Genomic DNA, 11,507 nt, shown 5'->3' on the forward strand with positions numbered 1-11,507 from the left:
GTGCTAATAAAACTTGGAATGTCGTACTTTTAATTTTGGCAACAGACCCCCAAAATGCCACCCACAGGAGAGGAACGCCTTTATGTGATATGTGATAAACTGGACAGTGGAGCTGCCATTATACTGTACATATGTCCCTTAACACTCTCCCTATACACCTGAACAGGAGGATGATGGGCTGCAGAGGGCAACAACTTCAGCCTGTAGTCCACTTGTTTCACATGCAGATGAAACTGGGATTGCAACTACAGTACTACTGTACTACATCTTCTACCACGAGATCCCCAAATGACTTACCTTGTTGCCACAGAACCACTCCCTGTCCTCCAGTCTGCGTTCAAGCTCTCTCAGGACTGGAGGAACGGTGCTGGTGTGAAACTCAGTCCCCAGCATCTTGGCCTTCTCACTGTCATTGGCTAGTCTGGGGAGAGAGGAGCAAGATAGAGGAGAGTGTAAGAAAAATTGCTAACAGTCAATCCCAGATCAGCAAATGTAGTTGACATGAGGCATACCTATTTTTATATTAGTCAGCCTAAATTGCTATCTGTCGAGTTTGAATGCCTAGCTGTAGCAATGGTTTATGAGTAGAATGTGTTGACCATCACATTGAAATGCTATGAAAAGGATGTAGAGCAGCAGTCCTGTGTTGTCTTATTCTGCAATTGAGCTACACTACAAAGGACAAAAATGTGAGGTAAATTAGGATAAAGAAAGTCTACAGTAGTGGTTTAAACAGCACAAGCAATCTGATGCCCCCAGAAACTGATCCAGGAATATTTTCGAAGCGTGGCCCTTATCACTGTCCAAAGTAATGAGTGTTCCATACTTCCATATTTCAGTGCTGTACAGTGGAACTGAGAATGAGAAGCTGTGAATGTGGACATCATACCTACAGTCTGTCAGCCAAGGATAGGTTGTATCATATTTGCGAAGGAGAAAGAAACATGATAGGAAGAGTTGTAATCAGTTCAGTCATCTGTTGTTTTTTGTGGTTTCAGTTTTACCAGTTTCATTTATAAGTACATAAGTAAACCATCACAAAATACAGCACTGTACACAGTGTAATATGTATTGTTGGATAACTGAACAGTTTTTTAAAAAATAATCTGATTATGCACTTTAAACATATAGATTCTGTTGTCCGATGATGATTTAAAAAAAATAGGAAATCACAGTACAGTATATACCGTAAGTAATAATTTTATGGCTGTAGGGACCCCTTTAGGTAGGTTTTTCATTAATTTCCAAATTTTTGCTGTTCATGCGTGTGTGTTCCCTAACACCTGCAAAAATTGAAGGATGACAATATATGTAATGTATACTAGTCTCAGCGTGAATAACAAGGCCATCCTAGGCAGTGCCCCAGATCCACTTATGCCCCTTAGGGTCACTGGTTTACATCAGGAAGGACATCCAATCACAAAGTGCTACAATACACGCACCAACAAAACACCTCTTATTAGGGGCAAAACATTAGTCTCTCAAAGATGGAGTGTGCAGTGTAAAATTGTACCACTCCCAGAACACCAAATATTGTAGTGTACTGCATTGGCCAATTCATCTCCCCTAGCAGCCTTCCATGGATCTGTGGTAATTGCAAAACAAAGATGTCAGAAAAGGCGACATTACAAGGACTTACTGCACAACAATAGTTGTTGTGGTAGCCCCAGGTTTATCTGAAACATGAACTCTTGGACTGCAGGCTAAGGTTGCCCTTCTGCAGTTGACCATTCTTCTTTTGGGGGATAGGGAGTGGTGGGATGTTTATAGTACTGGACAGCTCGACTGCCCAGTTACATTAGTGCCACCACTTGAAGGCATCCCTCTATAACACCACTCCAATTCTATACTTGTCATAAACACCTACTTGGCATAAAGAATCTGTGCAGCTTGAGGCAGGAGGTCATGAACTGTATCAGCCACCTCATCCCCCTTGGCAGCTTCCCATGGGTCGTCCACTGCCAGTCCATGTGTACGTCCTAGATACCGGCAGATGGCAACGCTTTGGCTGAGGGGCTTGTCATCTATGTACAGCACTGGAACCTTCCCATATGGCACCTCTGAAAATTGGCAGAATAAGCAGTGGGATGGTAACCATATACTGTACAGTTTTGTCAGTATAGGCTCAGTGGCTTGTTATCTGCAGATGTAAATACATCACAGAAACTCTCTCATTCAAGATCCCTAAAAAATGGGCAGAGCCAGACTAGTTGGTTGGGCAGTTGCCTTGTGTGGTGGTGTACAGTTAGTCCCTGGGTTGTTGCTAGTATCATGACAATGGAATGGTTAGAGAATGGAGTGGCCCATGCAGAATTCGTCAGGGTGACTTTGGGAGCTGGGTGGCTCAGTGGTATAGTGCTGGACTTTGGATTGGGAGGTCGAGAGTTCGTGCCCTGCCCAGGTAGTTGCCTTTGGTGGGAGGGGTAGTGCATTTCTGTAACCCTAGTAGGGCTATATGATCTATCTGGGTATAGCTTGGGGGCATAATCCCTTCAGGGGAACTTGGGTGTAGTCTCTTGGGAATTTGGTCCTCCATTGAAGTTGTTCCATTATTAAGTGCCTGAAGAATTACAACCTTGTCTTAATTTATAGATGCAAGTGATTTCATTAGTGTGAGTTTTTTTTTCAAAGCATCTGGTAAGATTTTTTTTTTTTTTTTTTTAATGGGGGGGGGATTTTACCTCCCCTTTTATGTACCAGATGCATGTCTCCAAGTTCTGCATTATTCAGAGAAGTTAAAATGTAGTTTCCATCAAAACCTTTATTTTATCTATACAGAGATTTGCATACATCCTATACTGTACTATTGTACTCTCGCCTTTCGGGTCTGGCGGGTTGATTCTTTGTGAAGTTGTTCACCTCCCTTGAGTCATTGTTTTGTATTCTGTGTAAATTGTACTGTACCTCATATGAGGCTTGCAGCTTGCCTCTATGAAGTCTGCAGCTCGGCAAGGATTAATTGAAAAATCAATGCATAATGACTCCTATTTATTTATTATAGTCGGCTTGTTTTCATTAGACAACTGAGTCACTCCATTAACTTCAGTACTAGGTCATGGTTGCATGAAATTCGATGAGCCACTCATCTTGGTTACCAGTCAAATTTAGCCTTTAGTCAGACAACACATGAGGAGGAATAGGAGTATGCTTAATTAGGATTGCCACCAGTTTTTATTTTTTCCCGAAATCTAGAGATGTTTCCACTAACCGTCAGTTTTTGACGTTTTGCGCTATGAAGTCTAGCTGTATCGCTGAAAAATTTTTAATACCTAATTTCAGAGATTTTAGCCTCTTTCTAGTTATTTTCTGGAGAATTTTGTACTTGATGCGATGAGACGATATTCTAGCGATTTCTAGAAGCAAATTTAGCGTTATTTATGAAGTTGGATTTGGTACCTCATCTTATTTCAGTAAAAAAAAGATGGCTAGAGAACAATATGAGGGTTACAGAAGAAAATTATTTGTAAGGGTTTAGAAGACGATTGGGGAGCATTAAAAAAAAAAAAAAAAAAAAAAAAAAAAAAAAAGCGAGTGCCGCTACACAGGCCCGGAGAACCACTGTCATAATAGCAATGTAAACGTGGTGACATCCGAAGTGATTGTTACGCAGGTGAATCTGCTGAGTTTTATCATGTTAAACTGGGAACAACATCTTATAGTTCATCGTCACTTTCGTAAGTTGAAGCGTAATTAGTGCTGGTTATTTTGAAGGTAGATTTAGTTGTGTGAAGGCTTGCCAATTGCGGAAAAAGGATCCTGAGTCAACTTTGATGCAGTGAGACTACTACCCTGTTATAAACTTCCTTCAGGCTAAGTTTGTTTATGCTTGAATCTTCACTCATACAGCTACTGATCACTTTGCAACCGAACTAGAGTGAATTCTTAAGAAATACGACGAAGCAAGAGTAATGGTAGTTATGGAAAGAATCCAACAGCTTGCTTCGGTATCTTCACTGACATTCCTACCAGTCACTTCACAACCACACTAGGTTAATTTGTAAAATGGAAAGGCACACCCAGACAATATGACAAGTGGTAAGGAAAATAGTATGACAGATAAATAATAGAGATAAACCCTAATTCGATCTGGAAGTCAGAAACAAACACATACAAAAACGTTTTGCAAAATTTATGGGCTGGAACTGATAAATCTATCTGTCTATCTATTGCCAGACACAATAATCCCGTAAGGGGTGGCCATTTGACTTTGAGTTATTCGTTTTACGGGGAGGGGCACAAACCCTCCATCAACCCACTTGCTGACACGTAGGGAGCTCGTATGGTTTGGTTATATGGTTACCACCCAGCGTTGTAAATGGTTTCTTGGCTTACAGGAAACCATTTGGCTTGTCACTCAATGTAAGGCCACTTGTAAAGGAAAGAAAAGCAATAAGAAGTGACAGGAAAGATGGGAGAAATTGGAAGGGAGGCGGGCAGGCACAGCTAAAGAATGATAAAGGCTAAGGAGGAAGTAGGCAGCACTACATCAAGTGAATGGATGATGGTCGCCACCACCTACCTTCAACTGATAAATAATTCACTTTAATGGAGACAGAGCTGGTGCATAGCCAAACCCAAATGAATAACCATATAATTTCAGTGATGCCCCTTCAATCCGATGACTCGAATTCTTCCTGGTAAAAAATGAGAATTGATCTTGAATTGTAAGTGGCGAAAGAGTTACTGAAAGGTGTATCAGACCGGTTCTAAAAGGTTAAGTGGAGCAAAACAAAAATCATAATCGCTGGGTGGTAACTTTAGCAGTAACTATATAATACGGTATCGAATACATCAGTGGTTAGGATATCTAGGGAAAGCAAGTAAACAAAAAATTCTCAGGGCATCTAAGTAGTAGTGGTAGTAGTAGTAGTAGTAGTGTTGGTAGTAGCTATAGTGACAACCTTAACTCATCTGGACGCAAACTCAGTGTGGACTGCAGGCTGAGGTTGCCCCTATCCTGCAGTTCACCATCATCTTTTCGGGGGATAGGTTGGGAATTGAGGGCCGTTTTGTATAACCGGGCAGCTCCACAAGCCGGTCCTATCAGTGCCACCACGTAAAGGCCTTCACCGCCACAAGAGCATGTAGGCCTTAGAACTACACAGATTGTTTACTTTCGACTTTCCTCATTCAGTCCTGTGAGGCACTTTTTATTTTATTCCTACTATTTCTAGACGATATTGGCTGAGGAGAGAATGGAGAGGTTAGATATAGTCATAAATAATCCCTTCAGAACTTGGGACCTTTTTTACAAGGGATTTACCAGGTATGTGGGTGCTGTGAGGGCCGCTTTGATGTGGTGGCATTGAAATAACCAGGCGGCTCAACTGTCAGGATTATAAACGTCCTTCAGCTACATCCCTATCACCCGAAATGAGGATGGTGGACCGCAGAAGGGAAATTTAAGCTTGCAGCCCACCAGGTTCACGATTTATATGAACCTGGGGCAACAACAAAAACAACAGCTATGCAACTCACACAACCTAGACAGCAAAACAACAACAAACCTATACCATAATTATACTTCGTTCAGTTTGACCCACTGTATCAACTGTAGACTAATCCTTTTCTCTCTCCACTGACTGCTGCATAAAAATAAATGAACAAATGCATAAATAAACTAGAAATAATGTGCCATCTTCGTTTAGTTAGCAGATTCAGTAAAAAGATATCGTTACGTGCTGCAGTTCAAGAATGTATTGCACTTATTAAATTTTCCGGCAAGATCTATTTACTCCCTTGCAGTTTAATTTTCTCATTTTTTCCATTCCAGTGAGTGAAAGTCTGAACTAATGTTGCCACACTATAGTCAGTTCGTTTTCACTAAGTCACTCCCACTACCTTTGTATTATAATGAGTTCTGGTTATATATATTACTGTTCTTTTTTACTGGGCCTAAAATTGCCATCTCCATCTTGAATGCCGAGTAGGTTAACACGGACATGATGCTAGTCACAAAGAAGAGCTATGAAAAGGATGTAGTGACGTAGTATTCTCTCTATGCCACCGAGCTACGTGAAATAAACTGCAAAAAGGACAAATCTAGGCCAGGTTAAGTGGAAAACCTATAGTTACATCCACTTTCCAGTCTGACTACACCTGGCCATCAACTGAGCTGGAAGGGTTATGGATTTTCTTGAGGTACCACAGTAAGCGCTCTATAATCAACAGTAATATTCATATCGGTTAACATTTTACTTCAATAGTGTTGAACCGCGAAGTGTTGCCAGTATATTGCCATATTATTTGCATCGCTATATTTCTTCTTTTTCTTTCTCCATTCCTCTTCCTCTACCTCTTTTCCTCCTCCTTGTAACTGATCACCAAGTCGAATTCTCCATTGCTTGACAGCTGTGTAACTTTATGCACCACATAATATAGCAAATTCTGATACGTCACCTAAGCTGTTTCATGACAAATACGATACTATACGCCAACTTATGCTAAAACAATTGTAATAGCTAATCCAGTCTTGCATGACAGTACTGTAACTATACGCCCCAAAATAATGCAGTTGTTATACCGAATCCAGTCAGCTGCGTGACCAAACTGTGATTTGGAGCCTACAAAGTTTTATAATGGACATGTGGGGACGGTAGGAGTTATTGTGGTGGATCAAGTCATACCCTGTCTTTCAGTTACGGAGTGTGGGTTGCAGTGTATGAGATTGCAACGGATATAAGTTTGCAACCTGTCTGGAGAGCCTTGTCTTGCATCTATTGAGTCCAGGTTGCAGTGTATCATGACTGCATGAAATATAGCAAGTTTACAACCTGTCTGGAGGATATACCAAGTTGAACCCTGTGATGCAGCGTTGATATGCTAGTTTTAACGTAGCCTATCATGAGAGTGCAACAAATGTAGCAAGTTAGCAACCTGTAAGGAGCCGTTTAAATTCTTACCTTGTCATGTAACAATGGTGTGCGTTGCAGTGTATCATGAGTGCAACAAATCTAGCAAGTTAGCAACCTGTATGGAGCTATTCTTTATTCTGTAAATTGAGTTGAACCCTGTTATGCAACGAAGATGTGTGTGTTGCAGTGTATTATGAGACTGCAACTTAATGCAGCAATTGAGCATCTGTGGAGCTATGCAGATTGAGTTGCACCCTGTAATGTCACTGCAGTAGTCATATAGGACATCATGAGAATGCAACATATCTAGCGACTTAGCAACCTATGTGGAACAATTTGGATTTAGTCACACCCTGTCATGCAGCAGTTGGTATTCCGTTGCTTAATCATGACTGCAACAAATATAGAAAGTTACGCATCACGATTGGAGATATACAGATTGCCTTGCACCCTGTCATTCGACAATTTTATACCGTTGCAGTGTATCCTGAGACTGCGACATATATGGGAAGTTAACATCCTGTCTGGAGCTGTAGGCCAATAGTTCTTTTATTTAGTAGTAATACCGATAGTCATTGTTGTAGCCCCAGGTTCATCTTTAACGTGAACCCGGTGGACTGTAGGCTAGTAACCTCCTGCCTGTCACCATCCTCCTTTTGGGGGATAGGGAAGTAATTTGGGTCGTTTTTATACCTGGGGAGTTTCGTCACCCAGTTATAAAGGTGCCACCACGTGAAGGCGCCCCTCTCCAGCTTACTCGGTAATGAAATAATACGCATATGAGCCTGCCGGCCTAACGAAACGGAGAGAGAGAGAGATGTCGGGATGATGGATTATTACTGCTGAAAATTTAAAGCTTTTAATTTTGTTATTAGGTAATGATTTAGTAATTTCGTAGTTTATTATGAATTCAGAATCTGGTAAATGCCGCGCAATTTCAAAGTTGTGCCTTTCATCCATCTCAAGTTTGGGCATTATGAAGATAACTGCGGGAATTAGACCAGCCTTTGCATGTGTTACCCAGAAGGACTCCCGGCACCTCAAAAATAGCATAATACCCCACAATTGCACCCGGATACAATGGTTAGCCAGTAAAAACGAAAATTAAACGAATGTGCCGCAACCGAAACCACCCGAGACGCAAGCGAAAAAAAGCGCGCCAAATCCCTGCCATTTCGCCGACCCTGCATCAACAAAGTGAGCCTGGAATCGACTTCAGCATCGACATTAGGGGACGTGGGCGGGTCTGGGGGCAGGGTAAGTCGAATACCTCGCATTTCCTGCCGGGTATAAGCTTGTGCCTTGCTGGTCATGCAAGGGGATGGGGTGGGGGACGGGGGTTAGGGAGTATGACTTTTGAAATATGGGTGTTGGTGGAATTAACGGCTATTTCTAAAGCTATCGTGTATTTTATTTTACACCTTGATTTGTATATTATATTTCTCGTAATAATTTGGACGCCTGGTGGTCTAGTGGGGTAAGTTTAGGATGGGTAAAAGATGGTTGGCGGAGGAAAGAATGGGTATGTAAAGTTATTAAATATTGTATATTTTGCTCGTAGTTTTATATATATTTTTGGTGATAATCGTAGTTTTATATTTTTTGTTGATAATTTGGAAACCGTTTGAGGTAAATTCATTGACTGCACGCTGCGGCTTTAGGTTTTTAGATAATTAGAGTGCATTTACCTGACAAAGAATCCTAACCCCTTTCAGCGTCGTTAATGGCCAGGTGTCGTCAGATTGGAGGTTCAGAGTAATAACCAAGGAGATTCAGTCCTACCTCATAAACTACAGGCTTACCGAATTTCAAACCACAATATAGTACGGTGTGTGGTTGAGAGTGGACCAGTTCCGCCAAGTGAAAATAAACGGACTACTTTTGAGTTGATCTAGGTTAAGGCTGCCAGACCTTCTGAATATTCGGGTTGTATTTAACTGGCTGTGGAGATTTCGTGGCACCTCTTCCTTAGCGATTTATTTTCACATTGGGCCACAGAATCGTTTTGTATGTTACTGATGCAAATGGTGTTGATGTTAAACGATATAAACAGCCTGCGAGATGCTGTTAAGGTGTAATATGCAAAATAAATATCTAGGGGAAAGGTGCCCAGAGACTCCTATGCCAATTAAATTACGTCACAGGAACTTCATGTTTAAGGAAGGAAACCTGAAAGTACTCATAGGACGCATACCTCCATCAACGCTAGTGTAATGATTAACTAACTTGTGCCCAGCGTTGCTGACGGAGGTAATTAATTCTACGGTCTTAGTCTGGACAGTCAAACAGTCAGTGAAGACATACCTTCGCCGATGCCAATAATGTTTATGATGTATTCCAACATCCGGATCTGCATCCAGTTCAAAATCTAACTGTTCAACCTTTTCTTGACCTAATGCCCACCTGTCCACCAGATTAAATTGAAATTCGAAAACTTTTTGAGATGTGCACAAACGGACAGGGTAAATTCATAATCTCTGTTCAACTTCGTTGGCGGAGGTAATTATGATGATATATGGTACTCACGTAAATGCGTCCAGACAAACATGTGATTAAGTTCTCTTTATCCGTTCCCTTTACTGACGTCATTTATATAATTATAATCTTGCAATCTTCATACGAACTGGAGACTTGTGGCACTAGAGGGATTAGATATACTGTAGTTTCCACTAGCCCATCACTTCAAAAATCCTCCCCACAGATGAATAAATTTGCCTGGAGGTGGTAAAAATACGAAAACAGAATACGTCACCGGATTTAAAAACCGAAGGTTCATATTATTGGAAATTCCTTCATGTGAACTATACCAACTATGGATTTAAGCCCCCCCCCCCTCTGTTTTTGGCGGACCAGTGATTACTTTTTAAAAATTTGTTTACGAGAATACGTTTATGTAAGTTATTAGAGGTATATGAGAGAGGGGGGTGTGAGCTGGGAGCAGGGCAGTGAAATGGCGGGGGACAGGGCGACATGGAGGCGATTTGTTTGTGGCCACCCCTTGCGGGATTAAGGCGTCTGGCAACAGATAGACTGATAGTTATTAGAGAAAAATTACAGTCAAAAGAGGAATTGGGTAATACATTTTTTACGAATTTGGTGATGAATCAGTATGAACTCACCACTTCCGCTACCAGTCACTTCCCCCTCCCCCCATCGAGTGTGCTAGATTGGGCCCTGTATAGCCCCTTCATTTATGGTGCTAGTCACAAAGAAGTGCTATGGAAAGATTGTAGAGCCATGGTTTTGCCTTAGTCTGTTACTGAACTGCAGGAAATAGACTGGAAATGGACGAGAAATACAGGAAATAGGCTGGAAATGGACGAGAAATACAGGAAATAGGCTGGAAATGGACGAAACATTCAGGAAAGAGTGAAAATGGACGAAACATTCAGGAAACAGGCTTGAAATGGACGAAACATTCAGGAAAGAGTGGAAATGGACGAAACATTCAGGAAACAGGCTTGAAATGGACGAAACATTCAGGAAACAGGCTGGAAATTGACGAAATATTATGGAAATAGGTTGGAAATGGACGAGAAACAGGGAACAGGCTGGAAATGAACGAATTATTATGGAAATAGGCTGGAAATGGACGAGAAATAAACGAAATAGGCTGGAAATGGACGACATATACACGAAATAGGCTGGAAATGGACGAAATATTCCGGAAATAGGCTGGAAATGGACGAAACATTCTGGAAATAGGCTGGAAATGGACGAAACATTCTGGTAATAGGCTGGAAATGGACAAAACATTATGGAAACATGCTGCAAATGGACGAAAATTCCCATCTTAAGTGAATGAAGTGTAGTGTGGTGTTGGTGGGACTGAAATAGCCGTGTGTCCATCAGCACCAGAGTTAACGGTGGTCACGATACCATGTGTTCTGGGAACTGGCACAAGTTTACGAGCCAGAAAGCTTTATTGTGACCAGATATACCGCCAAGACTATTGGATTACCAGTGTTAGAACGTCCGTTGGCTTTACTTTGCAGTTTGGCATATTTGCAATACTCGTGTAATATATAACTGAAAAGCACTCAGCGAGCGCATATCTGCGCCACCGCGAAAAAAGCTTATGGTTTATAAACCAGCTAGCGTCCGACATAGTTGGCAGAGGTAATAAATTCTTATTATTGTCTTGTTACACAGTCGCAGTGGAATCATGTCTCCGGCGGCGATGCCAATATATTTATGATTTATTCCTGCATTCAAATAATGACATTTACAAATGCACTCATATCTTCCTTGACGTAGGGCCCGTTAATCCACTGAATATCATTGAAATTCGATAACAACTTTTAAGGATATATAGAGGATACCCAGACAGACACGGGTGAATGCGTAACCTTCAGATTAATTGGCGAAAGTAATAATAATGATAATAATAATAATAATTTGGTGTTTTGTTTCTTAGAAGCGTAGTTCCTCCAAACGAATTTACATGCTCACCTTTACAATCACAGCTGCGACACATTTACAAACTTCATCCTTACAAGTGTGAATGAATGTATGACCTAGAATAAACTGTGGATGACCTTTGACCTCTTTCACTGGCTGCTCTGTCGGTAGTTCTGCTTTGGTTCTTTCTTATATACTCATTTCACCTTAACTTGGTCCAGATTTCCATCCTTTTGCAGCTTATTTCACGTG

The 11,507-nt window shown here is 41.2% G+C and overlaps 1 protein-coding gene across 1 annotated transcript in view; it reads right to left on the reverse strand.

Moving 5' to 3' along the window:
* The window catches only part of LOC145395738 (hematopoietic prostaglandin D synthase-like), a 238,227-nt gene that overhangs the window by 1,667 nt on the left and 225,053 nt on the right, over positions 1-11,507 (reverse strand). Inside the window, exons 3-4 of the mRNA XM_080269275.1 lie at positions 1,868-2,060; positions 298-421 (exon numbers count right to left, since the gene is read on the reverse strand). Coding sequence (XP_080125401.1) covers positions 298-421; positions 1,868-2,060 — 317 coding nt within the window. The remainder of the gene's footprint in view (positions 1-297; positions 422-1,867; positions 2,061-11,507) is intronic.

This window comes from Coenobita brevimanus, chromosome 33 (genome assembly GCF_032717465.1).
Source record: "Coenobita brevimanus isolate Jiangsu-jjx chromosome 33, ASM3271746v2, whole genome shotgun sequence".
NCBI lineage: Eukaryota > Metazoa > Arthropoda > Malacostraca > Decapoda > Coenobitidae > Coenobita > Coenobita brevimanus.